The sequence below is a fragment of the Egretta garzetta genome, unplaced genomic scaffold (assembly GCF_000687185.1).
Source record: "Egretta garzetta isolate BGI_Z169 unplaced genomic scaffold, ASM68718v1 scaffold11, whole genome shotgun sequence".
Classification (NCBI taxonomy): domain Eukaryota; kingdom Metazoa; phylum Chordata; class Aves; order Pelecaniformes; family Ardeidae; genus Egretta; species Egretta garzetta.
Window position 1 is genome coordinate 1,294,439 of NW_009258621.1, and position 10,576 is coordinate 1,305,014.

The 10,576-nt window shown below is 49.5% G+C and overlaps 1 protein-coding gene across 1 annotated transcript in view; it reads left to right on the forward strand.

Annotated features, from left to right (window-relative positions):
* GALNT14 (polypeptide N-acetylgalactosaminyltransferase 14) overlaps window positions 1–10,576 on the forward strand; it is a 64,117-nt gene that overhangs the window by 22,074 nt on the left and 31,467 nt on the right. The window contains exons 2-3 of the mRNA XM_035903606.1: window positions 1,133–1,231; window positions 6,236–6,244. Of these exons, the coding sequence (XP_035759499.1) occupies window positions 1,133–1,231; window positions 6,236–6,244 (108 nt within the window). The remainder of the gene's footprint in view (window positions 1–1,132; window positions 1,232–6,235; window positions 6,245–10,576) is intronic.

Below are 10,576 nucleotides of genomic sequence, written 5' to 3' on the forward strand. Positions count from 1 at the left end.
CACAAGAGCGGGCGAGTGGCTTAGGGATGGGAAGGGGCATGATGGCTGCGATGGGGAGCTCCTCGGGCTGGACATGGGGTGCCCTCCTGCCGCTGGTGTGTCATCTTAAGGCCATCACAGGGGCTGACAGGGACCTGAAAAGAGCAGCACAGATGTAAGAGGTGCATCTGGACTTCCTGAGCGAGGAATATGTTGGCGTCGGTCTATAAAAGCCACAAATTTCATCAGCTAAAGGTCAAAGTAATTACAGAGTCTGCTGCGTTTCCTCCTGGGAAGGAAGCAGCAGGGCCTGTGGTTGCAGTTGTGGGTTTTCACTTTCTGCAGGCTGACTTGGAAAGTGTTAAATCCCAATCTTCCCTGTAGTTTAGGTTATGCCATTAAGGCAGAATGAATAAGGAAACAACCAATTTAGAAACAGGACTTGGCTTACCTTGCAGCCCGCTGGTGGAAATTGCAGCCTCAGGAGGTGGGAGTGAGCTTGGTGCGGGAGCTGCAGCGATGTTCCTACCTCTGCTGGTGCCACCAGCTGGGTGGGTGTGAGAGCGCTCAGGCCGCTGCCTCAATTTAACAAAGAAAAAAACCTCAGCATGGTAAGCCAGTACTGCTGGAATGACACCCAAAGCCATGTGAAGCTCACAGAGCAACCGAGGGTTTGCAGCCAGCCTTCTTCAAGGACCTCACCTTTGGTGTGAAGGACCTGTTTCTGATCCCATCCTGCTAACGTCAGTGAGGAGCATCTTTGCAGAAGGTGGCATTGCCCTAACTCATATAAGAAGGCAGGGCCTTTATTTTATTTTCCCACTACCTGTTGGTGGGGGAGGCTGGTGGTGCCAGGAGGGTGTGCTGGCCAGGAAGCAATGGTTAGAGAAGAGGGCTGCAAACTGGGTGCCTCCTTTCTCATCCCCTCCTAATAATGACAGTTAAGCTCTTTTTGCTGCTTTAATCCTCAGTGACTTACTTGGCAGTTTCTGGACTCCTTCAGAAAGGATTCATGCAGAAAAACTCTTCTTTTTTATTTTAGTAGTGGCTGGAGGACCATCTACTGGTGGACTCTGCTGCCTGTGTCAATGAAGTGAGCTCCTACTTTGAATTCCAGCACCTGAATGGCCTTTTCCTCTTTCTCCCTCCCCAGGTGTACGACTTTGCGCTATCGCCAGGACCTCCCGCCAACCAGCGTCATCATCACCTTCCACAATGAGGCCAGGTCAACCCTGCTAAGGACGATTCGGAGGTAAGAGCTCCCAATCTGCTCTTAAAAAAGGGCAAGTGGGCTGGAGGGTTTTTATGAATAAAGGCAGAAGCTGTTTGCGCTCACCGCGGCAATGGGACCAGACCTACCAGCTACAGTCTCAAATGATTACCGGGAGAAATTAGCATGAAAGCTGGTCTCCAAGAAGTAGGTTTTACAGTGGGATGCTCAGGAAAGTAAGTAGCTGTGCTCCTTTGGCAGGGTGTAGCACGGGACACTCTTGAGGGAGCAGCAGAAGATTAGGCAGAGTCTGGGATAAGAGGTTTTATATCCAGCTGGGTATCAGTGCTCAGCTGTGTTTTGTCCCAGTCCTCCGGGGACAGCTATTATTCTGCAGATGTCTGCTCCGGTACTGCTGTTTGAACTTCTCCAGTGACCCATCGAGTGCCAGAAAGGCTTGCTAATTGAGAAGCCCTAACGGTGCACAAGCAGACTAGATTTTCAAGGACGGTTTCTGTACTCGTCTGGATACACAGTGGAGCGCTCTGGGCATGTGGCCATTCCTTCATTTGTCGGTTTGTTCTTGGCTGTGTTTTGCTGTAGCGGATAGACTAAAGGCTTCATTTTCACCGCAGGTTTTTGAAATCGGTGTTTAATCCCAGTGTGTCCCTTGAATGTGCAAATTCTTTTGTGGGAAGATTTAGTGGGGTGTGTCCGCCGCACCTTCGAGGGGTCTATCTCCAGGTCTCGGCTGGTGGGTTCCTCTGTAGCGAGCTTGGGTGTGCCAAGCTCTGTGCCAGCAATAAGTGTTTTGCAGGTGTGTCTCTTGCCCCCATAGTGAAGGTTTGTGCCTTGCTGAAAGCCTTGTCTGTTAAACCCTGGCATCCCCAGGGATCCCTTGCCAGCGTTAGTACTGGTCAGACTGGGGTTGCTGGCTGGGGGGAGACTTTAGCTGTGCCCTGTTCACCATCACGACCTCGGTGGGCTCTTCTCTGACAACAGCATCCTTCCTCAGGTGAACGCACCCGGTGCCACAAGTGAGTTTGACAGTCCTGAAATTGAATTCCTGCTTTGCTTTATGGTTTCATGCCCAATCCCATCTCCTTCGCTTCACACTTAATAATCTATCACCGCTTTCTCTCTCTGGGGTGCGTGGATTTTGGATGTGCATAGCACTGACACTTGGTGCTGGGTACCGCCTCCTTGATCCTGGACCTTCTCTTTTACCTTTGCAGTGCCTTGCATAGGTTTACCATTCTCCAGAACGCATTGTAACAGAGATGGCAAGGCAAAGCCAAGTGCAGTCCTCTAGCCCCTGAGATATAGGATGCTTATAACATGTAAAGTGCAGGGATGGACTTTAATCTCATTTCTCCCCATAACTCAGGACTTGACTGTCCTGGCTGGTACGATCGTGGGTGACGTTGTCACGTGAGAGATGTTAAACCCATGATGTGGCTCTTATGCCTGGATCCCCCATATCCAGCTTCATTAGAGAACTGTTCATTGCAATGATGGCATCGTTACAAGTACAGGTAGTTTGGCTTTTTCCTTCTTCTAGGATATTGTCCTCTGAAGTTTCTGATTTCCAGCTATAAAGAGACTTTCTTCCTCGTTCCTCTTCTTTTCTTTTCTTGACTTGATTAGTTGGCTTTACTGCTCTCCTTACCCGGTTGCGTGTGATTTCCACCATAGCTTAGCCCCTGTGCACTGCTCCTCCCTGCTCACGTGCCTCGGAGATTCCAGTTTGGTCTGTGAGGAGGTTTTCCCCAGCTCCGGGGCTCCTTCTGAGCCCTCTTTCCTGTAGGCTGATCTCCAAGTGGTGCCAGAGCCCCATGGAGCATCCCACTGGGCTGCACCGCAGAGGCAAGCCTGGGCAGTGAGGAACCGAGATGACAGCCTTGGGTCCCCATCTCCCCTGCCTCTCCCTGGGCTGAGATCCCAGACTCTCCTGAGCTGACCCTTCTTTAACTGGTCCTCATGGTTTGGAGATGGCCTCCTGGCATCAGGGTTCACCGTTTTCCTCCTGGATGCAGTACTTAGAGGCTTGCTTTGATCCTAACCGGCCCAAGGGGTACCAGCCCTTGGTGGCAAGTGGGGCTGGTGACATGGCTCCTGCTCGGCTCCTCTCCAGCCATGACTGTGCACATATTGCCACCTCCCTGCCTGTTTTTGGACCCAGCTGAGAACTCATCTGCCTCTTTAGCCTCTGTAGGTTAATTCGCTGTGCCTTCTGACTGCTCTGTTTTTTTTCCCCTTGCTCGGCAAGTGCTTAGTTTAATTAGATCTTCAGATAACTCCATCCCATGATGGCTGTAACAACACAGATCATTTTCCATGGCCATTCAAAACAAACTCTGTCCTCCTGACACTGCTTTGTGCCTTTTGGAGCAGGCTGTGGCCAAGTGTCTCCGAGCACTTTGAGCATGACAGTGAGTAAAACGGGCACCTCTTCTACTCTGTTCTCCCCAGTACATCTCCATGGTGCGCTCTTGGTGTAACCCAGTTGATAGATGGGCAGACTGAGGAACAGAGAGGTCGTTTGTCTGTGGCTGGAGGAAGATTTTGGGTTGCAAACCTGATTTCCTGAGTCCCAGCAACTTGGGTTTCCTAGCCGTGTTGCAAAATGAATGTTCTCGGTTAACCGCCGTGGCAGGAGCAAGAACAAGACACAGGGACAGTCCTTGGCTTGTCCAAAGCCATGGGGCCATGGGGCACTGGCCCCCCAAAGGGAGCACTTCTTGCAGGACCCCATGAAAACACAGAGGGGTGGCAGAGGGCAATGCTGGTGAAGGTACCCTATAGCAGAGGAGGAAATCGGTTTTGCAGAAGGGACCACCTACATGTCAGGCAGGAGGGATTTTGCTATTCCTCTGCTTTTCCTGGGTGCTGGAGAGCTTTGTTGCTCATCGAGTGCTGAGGCTGAGCTGTGCGGCAGGCTCAGTCTGTTGTGTTCAGCTCTTGGTGAGGATGGGAGCTCTGACCCGTGAAGCAGAGGCAGCGTACGCAGCCTCCGCAGCACCCCTTACGCAAGTCACGTTGCGAGTGTTTGTGACAGTTCGTTTATGAACAACTGGCTTCGTCAGAGCTATTGAGAAAAACTAGTGGACTGTGTTGAATAATGAATTAATTTAAAAGTTTCATGATCTTTTCTCTGACCATTTGCCAGCTGGAAGAAAAGGAGGAGGAGAAAAAAAAAAGCTAAATGAATCAAATGCCCAAATCTCTGCAAATGATGTAGTCAGTGTTTATAAATGCATATGTAACTATGCTTGTGAATAAGTAAAATTGCCCAGGTGGTAGCGGGTGGGTGTCGTGAGAAGGGGAAATAGGAAAGGGGAGAAAAGGCCAGAAAGGAGGAGATGGTGAATAGCAAACTAGCTCTTGAGATTATTTTTTTTATTTTTTTATTTTTTTACTATGCAGACGGTGAAGAAACTGCCATTGGGTTGTTGTTTCAGCCACTCACTTTTCAAATGACCTTGGGCAAGTTTCTTATGCCCCTGTGATTCGGTTTCACGTATTTCAAGCTCCAAGGCTCAGTGCATTAAAAGGTGGTGAGAGTTTCCAACAGTACGAGGACGGGACCATGTGAGTAAACCCAAGGAGGGGGTGCAGGAGCAAGAGAGAGAATAAGCAATGCAGAGGCATTTAAAAAAAAAACCAAAAAAACCAAAAAACCAAAACCACAACAATTTCCTCTTTCTTTTCTTTCCATCCTGTGTTAGCCTGGGTTTAGGAAGGGAATCCAGCTCACCGGCCAGCTCTAGCTGTCCAGCTCCTCCAGAGGGAGAGCTTCAGGATGTCCCCAAGGCCATAGCAGTCACTGGAGGGGAAGGAGCAGCGTAGCCAGCCGGAAAATATGCTCCTTGTCACCTGGGGCCAGGCTGGGTGCTGGGGCCGTCGATAGTGATGGGTAATAGTGCCTCCCCATCCTGTAACCCTACGTGGTTAAGGGGATCTACTCCGTGCCTTGCTTATGAGAGTATCATCCTCTTTCCTTCGCAGCCTTCCCCTGCGGGCATTGGCATGCTCATGTGCCAAGATGCGGCCACCGCTGGCTGGGCAGTCGTGCTTTCAGGGAATGATGTGGTGTGGCAGCCCCTGCCGAGGTCTGCAGGGAGCAAGGCTTGGTGCGTATCATGTCCCTGGGAGCATCCCTGGGAGCCATGGAGAGAGAAATGCTGCCTGCCCCGGCGGCAGGGCTGGGGGAGGCAGAGCTGCAGGCATCAGGGACCATCCCGCTGTGGCTTTCTCCAGCTAGGCAATTTTGGGAGCCTGATGGTAGGTCAGCTCTGGTGCAGGCTGGGCAAGGAGCGGAGCGTTGGAGGCTGTTGTGCCGGCAGCCTGCCGGGGCAGAGGGTGAAGCAGTCGCGTGTTTTCTGCTGAGTGGTCTTTATTTATTTATTCTTCAAACTTCAAGCTGGGGAGCTCAGGACAGGAATAAAGAGACTTAATTATTTACCTCTCGCTGACAGACCCAAACACATCCTTTGTCAAAAGTCCTGATGCGAGCGCTGTGAATACCTCATCAAATATTTAGATCATTAATTAGCAGGGAGAATATCACGCTTTTCATTTTCCAGTGCTTGTAAGTAAGAGAAGTGACATCCTGGACAGCCAGCACCTCGCACCTTCACCCTCGTGCCGCTACCTTGTCTGCATCCAGACACATCTGAGGCCGGGAAATGACAAAGCCCCCCGCCTCCTTCCTTAGGCAGTGGTGGCACTGTATAGAGTCTGTGCCATAACTGAAACGAGCCTGATTAAAGAAGCAAAAACAAGCCAGGTGTTGTGCAGAAACTGTATAATTAGCACTTTGTGCTGACTATTTTTTTTTTCTTTTTTTTTTTTTTTTTTTTTTTTTTTTTCTGCTTTTTGCTTAAACCCTGGACTTTTTTTTTTTCTTAATTTGCTAATCATCTCTCACGGTGACTAAGTACACAGCCCTCCATGCGCTTTTACCTTTTGATGTTAACATAAGAGAACTCTTGAATTTCAAAGAGCTTGGTGGGTATTTGAAAGAATAAAATGCGAAAGCCGCAGTGTAATCAAAGCTCATTATGGTTATTCTTGGTGTGATGTCTCTCTTCCTACATAATTAGCCATTTTGGGTTGTTGAAGCGGTTCATTTTGGCGGGCATTTTCTCTCCACGCTCTCGGTCTGATTTCGATAATTGTGACCCTTGGCCCTTGTAACACTTTATACTCCCAAAGGTTTGGGTTTTGGTTTTTTTCCCCCCTAACAAGTCCCAGTGTGCTGACATGGAGAGAATTAATGAGTTCCCAAGGATCGATGTCTACAGTCACCTCTCTAAAGCACCTGGTATCCTGATGACCAAAACCATACTGACCTTTGGTCAGAAGATCTGAACTCCTCCCTGCGAACATTTTCCATGTCTTACACGCCAGGGTGGCTTTTGGACTGGTATTTAGTTGGAGATGAAATTATTGAATCCAGTGCTTACCCTTGGATAGGTAGAAAAGGATCCCAACAAATCGTTGAGAAGGATGAAGGAAGGACCTTATGATGAAAATTTAAGGTGAAATTCTCCGTGGTTACACCTGCATAATGTCTGCTTAAATCCATTGAAACAAAGAAAATTTCAGGATTAACTTTGCAAGATAATTCAGCAGCGAATCTGGTCTTGTGGGGCTGAATATGTGTAAGCACATTCTGGACCAGAGGCATGAGTTTTCATTTTGAGGATAACAAGTCTTCTGGCGATTTAAGGGAGAAAGTGTTGTGATCTCTGGCTCAACAGAACTTAAAAGCTGTTTTGATTTGTTAAAATATGTCCATCGCTGCAGTATATCTACCTAGGTTTCATTTCAGAGAAAATTTCTGTAAATAACAGGGGGACTTCAAAGCACTATAATATTAATTGTCTTCTGATTTTACCCATATAAAATGAAAAAAAGCCATGCACACACATAAAGAAAGAAAAGAAAGTATATTAAAAAAAAATCAAAGCTGAGCAAACGCACAAATAATAGAAAAGCCGTCTTTGATTTTTTTTTTGTTTTAAAGTGCTTTTATAGTCTATCTGAAAAACAAAAAATCCCCATAATGTTGAAAACGTGCTGTGTTTGAGGCCTCTGTTTCCCGTCCTCCCTGAGGAGCACTGCAGGAGGGGTGTTTGTCCTCTCCTGTGTTTCGAGAGGCATGGGTGCGTTATCGAGTGATCAGTAGACCACAGGTAGAAAATGCATTGGAGATGTGAATTTGGCTTTGCTGAAAAGCCAGGGTGCTTGCTCTCGGCTGCGTTGGGAAGTGTGCTGCAGCCGTGGCATTGCAGCCTTGAGTGCCTGTATCAGGTGGCCCGTAGCTTAGCGGTGATTTTGGGGCTTGCAAGTGTCTGTGCAGATTCGCAAGAGCAGTAACAAGCTGAAAGCCTGCTGAAATCAGTGGACACCAGGTCCCTTGGAGCCACGGTAGACCCAGCCTTTGGACCACCCTCACCAGGGCTTTGTGCGCTTGGGATTTGGGATAGTGTCACGCTGTGGGTGAGTCCCACAAGGGAAGTGATGGGAGAGGGCTGTGATGCTGCTGGGTGAGGCTGCTTTCGGTGCTGGGCGATGCTGTGTCACCCGTGGTGGTGTCCGTCATTAACCCTGTGGAAGGATGATGGTTCATGGAGCTGGGGCAAGCCTTGCAGAGGTCCTTCCCTTGTCAGCCTGTGTGCTGATATTTTTCCCCCTTGCTCTGGTCAACCCTCTGCATCCCACAGATGGCCGTCGTTGGCATTCAGGGGACACCTTCCCTGATTTATGGGTGGCAAGCTGAGGCACAGAGTTGGCAGCAAACGGCTTGACCTGGGGACAGCGGGAGTCTGCAGCTGAGCCAAGACTGGGCTGCACATCTTCCCAGCCCAGCACCTTGAAAACGGTCCATGCTGGATTTTCTTCCATAAGAGGTGCCCTGGGGGGAATTCCTTCAAGTCACAGAGTCCCGCTGTGAGCCCCGGGTCTGAGTCTACAGCCCAGTGCGGCAGTTTTGGTTGAATTATTCTTGCTGGTACCAGCAAAAGCAGAATCAGCCCCTTTGTGACTGCCTTCTTGCAGAGTTAAGCCCTGCATTGCATTTCTGGCAGGCAAATCTATAGGGGAGACTGGGCGGAGGCAGGCTTTGAATATTCAAGTTGCCCGCTGCCTCCCCCTCTCCCGCTCGGCAGGTTATTTATTTATTTTGCTGGCTTTTTTACAAGTCTGCTTCTTTCCTGCAGGTTTCACCAAGTTAGGTTTCCAGGCAATCAGCGCTTGTTAAATATTCCACTGAGCATGATATTGCTCTCCTGTCTCTCTGTACTGACGCTCAGCTACGGTAATTTGCTGAACTCAGCTCTCGCATGTGGGGATTTTTTTTTTTTTAAATAACAAACCTATTAATAATAATAATTAAAAAACACTTGACAGGTGGGAACAGCGCATCTAAATTGCTCTGTGTGCCCCAGCGGGAGGAGGGGCATTCAGCCACTTTCCCTAATACTTTGTGCAGGCTGCGGGTGTTGGCGAGGCGGAGTTGCCAACCCTGCTTGGTGGGAGCCTCGGCGATGCTGGGGTGGCTGCAGCAGCTCCGGGCTGTCCGGGCTCCTGCTATGACTGGTGCTTAGGGGGCAGAGGGTTTCTTCTCCTCCCCATCCCAACCTTAACATACAGAGCATCTGAAGTTGGGGGGGAGGTGAGGGGGGAAATCATGGCTTTTGTCAAGATCCTGAAACTGGAGGAGGCTGGGGTTGTGTTTCCAGGAAAAGTAAATAGGGGCTTGGATGTGATGTTGAGGAGCTGCACAAGGGAGGTGCCAGCCTTACCCACTCTGGTCTGAGATAAAGCCCCCTTTTTTCAGGATTTCAGGGTGGAGGGAAGGGGAGGGGCGAAAAACCAAAATCTAAAACATGGAGGGACAATCATTTCGAGCATCTGTCTTGGGATGCCCTGTTCTGCTTCCAAAAAAAATCTGGCTCAACTCTTTCTCTCTCTAGAGGGCTGTAATTCCAGCACCTGGTGGGTGCTGGCAGCTGGCAATAGGTATAGATACACCAAGCCCTCCTGGGCAAGTGGGCTTGCAGCTTTTTGTCAAGAAGGTTTCATCAGAGAAGCACAGCCCTTTGGATGAACGTCCTTGGATATCTGGGGATGATGCTGTGAAACCCCTCTGGGATCCTACTAGCTGGGCTGGGGGCTCCTTGGGTTCCCTGGGGATCCTGCCCGTCAGAGCCCTCTTGACTGGGGTCTGGCCCAGGGATGTGGTTTTCCAGACTTCCAGGCTTTTTGCCAGAGCTTTGGCAGCCTGAAAGGCCAGGGAAACCTGTCAATAAGGATCTGGAGATGTCAGGGGCTTCAAGGGATGTCTGATCCCTTATGCCAGCAGTAGGTTTGAAGGTTTTTCCTAACCCAGACGAGAAGGCAGACTCGGGTGTAAGATCTGGGGGGGGCTTTTAAATCCTGTTTCAAAAAGGAACTGTGCTCAGGATGAAGGCAAAAGTTTTAAATTCTGGAATGGCCTGTGTCAGCCAACTGGTGTTATCAAAGCCTGCGCGAAGCCCTTAGGAGATTTTTGGGATGCCCTGGGGTTTCTGCTTCAAGAAGTTGGCCTTGACCCTTTCATGGGGCAGCATTTTACACACACGTAATCCTGCCGACCTCTGCGCTGTGCAAGAAAGGGGAAGAACAGGCCTAGACTTTTTAATAATAATAATAATAATAAAGCCCTTGGTGGCATAATTAAGGGAAGATTGTAGCTTTCAGCCACGTTTCACAGTGTCTGTCCACCTGGAGGGAGCTGTGAACCACATCCTTCAGCCTCTCTCTTTCATTAAATAGATGGGCTCCAACCCTGCTCTTACCCTCTCGGCAGTCTCTGAAACGCAATAAGCTCACGGATAAAAACAGGAGTTGTCCTGCCATGGCTGTGAGCTCTGTAAAGATGGTTTTGAGCTGGGTAATTTTCGCTGTGTTGGCCCTGCTGTCGGCAGACACCATATCATTAGCCCCGGGAGAGGTGGCGGGGTGATGGCAGCTTTGCTGTTAGCCCCGTTAAGAAACTTGGTGCGATGTGCATGTTGCTGAAAAGCCTGTTTCTCCTGGCTTTACGTGGTGCTCTGCTTTTGCTCACGAAGGCGGTAAGGGTGAATCTCAGCTATTTCCCAGGAACACCGGGTGCTCGGCTCTTAGATCAGGCTGTAGGGAGCCGATAGCTGCGTACTGTAGGTATCTGGAGGGGGGTGTGGGGGTGATGGTTTCTGGGTTTATGTAGTATATCATGTCTGGAAGTCCAAGCCTTGTCTTCTGTGCTTTGGCAGGGATCAGTTCCTAGGCTTTCCCGCCCCGTTTGCTGGGTTGTTGAGTTGGTCAAGCACTGTCACGGATTTTCTCTCTTCGTTCTTT